The sequence below is a fragment of the Frankliniella occidentalis genome, unplaced genomic scaffold (genome assembly GCF_000697945.3).
Source record: "Frankliniella occidentalis isolate FOCC.00 unplaced genomic scaffold, Focc_3.1 Scaffold42, whole genome shotgun sequence".
In the NCBI taxonomy this organism is placed as follows: domain Eukaryota; kingdom Metazoa; phylum Arthropoda; class Insecta; order Thysanoptera; family Thripidae; genus Frankliniella; species Frankliniella occidentalis.
Genome location: NW_026267172.1, coordinates 991,482 through 996,548, shown reverse-complemented (window position 1 = coordinate 996,548; position 5,067 = coordinate 991,482). Strand labels below are relative to the sequence as shown.

At 58.9% G+C, this 5,067-nt stretch overlaps 1 protein-coding gene across 1 annotated transcript in view; it reads right to left on the bottom strand.

Moving 5' to 3' along the window:
• Positions 1–907: 907 nt before the first annotated feature.
• The window catches only part of LOC113214238 (uncharacterized), a 36,786-nt gene continuing 32,626 nt past the window's right edge, over positions 908–5,067 (bottom strand). Inside the window, exon 2 of the mRNA XM_026433548.2 lies at positions 908–2,077. Within this exon, the coding sequence (XP_026289333.2) occupies positions 914–2,077 (1,164 nt within the window). The 3' untranslated portion in view covers positions 908–913. The remainder of the gene's footprint in view (positions 2,078–5,067) is intronic.

The window sequence follows — 5,067 nt, the reverse complement described above, 5'->3', positions numbered from 1 at the left end:
CCCCCTCCCTCTCCCCCTTGCCGGACAGCGCTCCCTTCCCTCTCCCCCTGGCCCGGGGAGCGCCACCACCAGCGCCCGCGCAGGGTGCGGGTGGTTGCTTTTGCCAGGAGTCCGCCATCTTCTCTTGCTGTTTGACTTGGCTTTGTTTGCTCTGTCTAAGAGGTTTAGGCGCCTGCCGGCCCCGCCCCGCCCGCTCGCGAGCAGCAGCAGCAGCAGCAGCGCCGAAGCGCCCCCTGTGTGGGCGCAAAGCAACGCCGGCCGGCCGGAGACCGAGCGGGGGCTGGGGGTGCATGCACCCCGGACAACCAGCGCGCCCCTTCGACATCGTCGCAAGCATGTCAACAACGGGACCAAAATACCTCCGAAAACACTCACTTTTTAAGCAAAGCCCGTCGTTGGTGGGAATGAATTTGTATTCGTCGGTCCTTCCGACTGGGACGCGCTACCTGTGGCGGCCGCTATCGCACGCGGAATGGACAGATTGCATGGAGCTGCGCCACACCGGCGGTTTGTTTCAATTAAAACGCAAATCACGCGCAGCTTGTGTCGGAAAGGGGGGGGCGGGCTGTGGGAGTGGGGAGGGGGCGTCATTGAAATAAGGGCATTACCCGTAAACAACCCTACCGACCGCGCGCGTGTGCGAGAGAGATAGCCGATCGATTCTAATGAATCACATGTATAGATAGATATATACGAGCTGTGCTCGCCGGTTGGTATCTGTTTTGGGAAGGGAGTGAGGGAAGGGTGAGTGGGCGGGTGCACTTTGACAAGTATTCTGGCGGTTTCGACATTAAGAAATAATCCCCCCCTCCCATTTCTCGCCCACCCTGGAAGTCGTTCGTATACTCTTTTACTTCGTCTACGTCTTCCAAACATTTATTCAACATTCAAGCAGATAACGGCAAGTGATAATTTACGAGTCGCCGTGGATATCCTGGCCGAGGTCCACGTCAAGCGAGGGGAGCGCCTCCAGGAGTGCCTTGGCCTCGTCCGAGTCCCTCTCTGCGTTGACCCTGAGTCGGCGCAGAGCGGGCAGCGAGCGCAGCGCGGCGAGCAGCACCTGCAGCTCGGCGGGCTCGGGCGACCGGCTCACGCTGTAGATGCCCAGCGTCTCGACGCGGGAGCGGCCCGACGACGCCAGGGCGGCGACGAAGTCGAGGCAGTCGGCGTGCACGTGGCACCAGGTGAAGTGGACCTCGCGCAGCTGGACGGCGCGGCGGAAGAACGCGGCAATCGACTCGCGGCAGGCGGGCGACACCTCGTCGTCGACGATGAGCGTGAGTTCTCTGAGGGACTCGCACGCCGCCACGGCCTCCATGTCGGGCAGCATCTGGCACTCGAGCTTGGCGAGGCGGAGGAGCTTGGCCAGCACGAGGCCCATCCTGGACGACGGCGGCCAGGCCTTGAGGGAGACGATCTCGACCTCCTCCAGGGTGGCGGCGTGCGCGGCCAGCAGGGCGTTGACGGCGGGCTCCAGCCGCGAGTCACGCGGGCGGCAGGTGAAGTGCGTCAGGGACGGCGGGACGGTGACGTGCAGGCACGAGACCCCGTTCTGCATGGGTCGCTTCGGGTCGTCCTCGTCCCCCTTGATCGTCAGCTTCTCCAGGCCCGGCGTAGACGCCAACGTCCCGAGCAGCACGGACACGTCCGCCTTGACGGCGGACTTGGCGTCGCAAGGGCACGGGCTGTAGAGGGTCAGGTCGACCTCCCGCAGCCTGCCGAGCAGCCCCTGGTGCCGGACGAGCAGCGCGGCCTGCCAGGACCCCGCACCCCCGTGGACCGTGGAGATGGTCAGCCGCCTCGCGGCGCACGGCGACGTGAACAGCAGGTGGCACCCGGTCTCCGGCGGCAGCTCGATCCTCATCGAGTCCACGCACGAGCCCAGTCGCAACCCGGCGCTGAACAGGGGACAAGGGTTGCACGAGTTGCAGGCGTTGGTCAGGCGTCGGCGCCGCCACGCGTCCGGGTGCAGGGCCAGGCGCGCGAGCCGCTTGCAGACGAGGCGGCACTGGATGAGGTCGTCCAGGGGCAGGCGCGACAGCACCAGCAGCATGGCGTCGTCCGGCAGGTCAGCCATCTGAAATGATACGAGCGGTCACCAGAAGTGCGAAAGTAGGGACATCCTCAGGACATCCCAAACAGTGCAAAAGTACATCACATCACATACTGAAATGTGAATGGCATCGGTGGCATGGGCAGAAAAGTGAGAAACGAGTTCAAACAGGGCTACAGTGGTCAGCCAGAGAAATTTCAACTTCAACAAGGGTTATATTGACTGCTTGTTCACATAGCCAACTGGAGCCACCCATTCCTCGGTCCATCCCCTGCGGTAGGCTAGTGCCATCACGTCCATGAGGGGCTGCGCTGCACACTCCCTTCCATTGATCACGACATCATTCAGAAAAGGTCGTCCGCCAAACTGTCAAGTTGCGCCCCATAGCGCCTGGTAGGTAGGCAACATCTCGACTGCAGTGCATGCGTGTACTGTGGGTTGGCCTACCCTGAGCCTCGCAGGCGCCAAACTGCCGTAATTTGCTGAATACATTTGACAAAAACGTTTTTTTTCTCGAAACAATTCCTTATCGTAACATAAGTTCGGCTGGCAAGCCACCTACATATATTCGATAAGAACTAACAAAGTAAAAATCACCTTTCGCAATGACGTTTTTCTACAAAAAACGCCAACGCTTCTGACGGAAGGCGACATCCTGGTCTGTTGATCACTTTCTATTAGTGCAAACAAAATATATGTTGTAAGTGATTAGAATTTGTGTATTTATTAAAGTACATATATACGTACACCGTGCCGTGGTACATTTGATGATATATATTTTCGAAAAGTATCTGTAAACACATGCAAGTGTTTAATTTCTTAAAGATCAGAAAAGTAAGAGTCAAGATGCACATCGAGCGAAGGGTTCGCCTCCAGCAGTGTCCTGGCCGCGTCCGAGTCCTTGTCCAGAGTCATCTCGAGCTGGCGCAGGGCGGGGAGCTTCGGGAGCGCGCTGAGCAGTCCCTGCAGCCGGGAGGGCTCGGGTGCCCGTTCGTCACGGTTACTGTAGGTGTCGATGCGCAGCCGCTCCACGCGGGACCGCCAGGACGACGCCAGGGCGCTGACGTACTCGAGGGCGCAAGGAAGATGTGCGGATATGCACACGGTCACCAGCTGATGGGCGCGGCGGAAGAACGCGGCCGTCACCTCCCGCCTGGCGGGCCCCAGCGGGGGGTCCACGAGGAGCTTCAGCGTCCTCAGGGACTCACACGCCGCGAGGGCCTCCATGTCGGGGAGCATCTGGCACTCCAGCTTGGTGAGGTTGGGCAGCTTGGCCAGCAGGTGCGTGGTCGCGGGCGAGCGGGACCAGGGGTGCAGGCAGACGACCTCGATTTCCCTGAGGGTGTCGGCGTGCGCGGCGAGCAGGCAGTTGAAGACGCGCTCCAGGCGCGCGTTGTTCATCAGGAAGTAGAGCCTCGTCAGCGACGCCGTGCCGGCGCTGTGGATGCAGGTGGGGGCTCGCTTCCAGGGTATGAAGTCGCCCGCGCCGTGATCACCCCAGACATGCAGCAGGTCGAGGCCGGGCGTGGACGCCAGCGTCCCGAACAGCAGGGCGGCGTCCCCGTCGGTCGGCTCAGCCTCGCCGTCCGTAGGACTGCAGAGGTGCAGGTTGATCTCCCGCAGCCTGCCGAGGCCGCCCTGGCGCCTGATGAGCAGCGCGGCCTGCCAGGCGCCGGCGCCGCCGGAGGCAGAGATGTGCAGCGTCCTGGCTGCGCAGGCCGCCGTGAACAGCAGGGCGCACGCGGCCGCCGACGGCAGCTGCACGTCGATCCCGTCCACGCACGGGGCCAGCAGCAGCGCGACGTGGAGCACGGCCGCCGGGGTGCGCGGGCGGTGGTAGGTCCCGTACCCGTGGAGAGTCACGCGCCTCCACACGTCCGGGTGCACGGCCAGGAGGGAGAGCCTCTTGCAGACGAGCCGGCATCGGATGACGTCCTCCAGGGGCAGGAGCGACAGCAACAACAGCAGCACGTCGTCCGGGAGGTCCTCCATCTGCAAGGATGTGTCGCACGGTTTTAGGACACGCCCGAGGACACACCAGCGGAAGATGAGGTCCCGTATCAAAAAGGGGAGGGATACGAGTACAAGCCTGCCCCGAGTGGCCGCTGCGCATATGCTCGCAATCCCTCTCAGGACATCCTGAACGGGCTCCGCAGCACAACCATCATGCAATGGGGATCCGCTAAGCAGCGAGGCGCCGCCCTGGCGAAAACGGTAACTCTAGTTTCATGTTTCTACAGAGTTTTAAGAACGTTTCCAGCCAGTTTCGTCGGCGTAAACGGCGTGAAAACTCTTAATGATGAAGAAGAAACCGGGATATGGCTGTTTCTACAGAGTTTTCAATAACCCTGTAGAAACACGGTGCTGTAACTCGCCGGAAACAGCCGAGAAACATGTGGTACAGAGTTATTGAGGAGTTTCCAGAAACACGGTTATAACTGTCACCAGAGTGAGTTTCCAAACGGTTTCCACAGCGTTACGAAAAACGGTTTGCTCGTGGTTTCTGACAAACGGTCTGCAAACTCTAAGAAAAGTAGGTACAGCGTGTTTTTGTGTGGTTTCCGTTAACATGGTGATAACCTCATACGGCATAAGTTTCTAAACGGTTTCTTCAACGTTATGAGAAACTTACCCAGCCAAAAATGATAATTTCTTTGACGTCGATTCGACCTCGACACCTCGATTTGAGTGGCAAAATTGCGTTTTTCGAGCATCGTCGACGTCGATTCGACTGTACTGTACTGGAAACATATTACAGCTGGTTTTTGAAACATCCCGAACAATTAGTACTCAATAAGCGGAAATCTCCCTGAAAAGCCACCATACAATTTTCCAGAAAACTGTGATATCTTCAGAAACTGCGTGAAATCCTAAACTGTTAACACAAATGTTCAACTGTACACTTACAAGTGTGCACCTTGTTTTGCTATTAGAAGACTCGGGAAGGTTTGAGGTTATACTTTACTGTGGTTGGTTCAGTGGTAGATATATGGTTTATTGAAGACTTACATGAA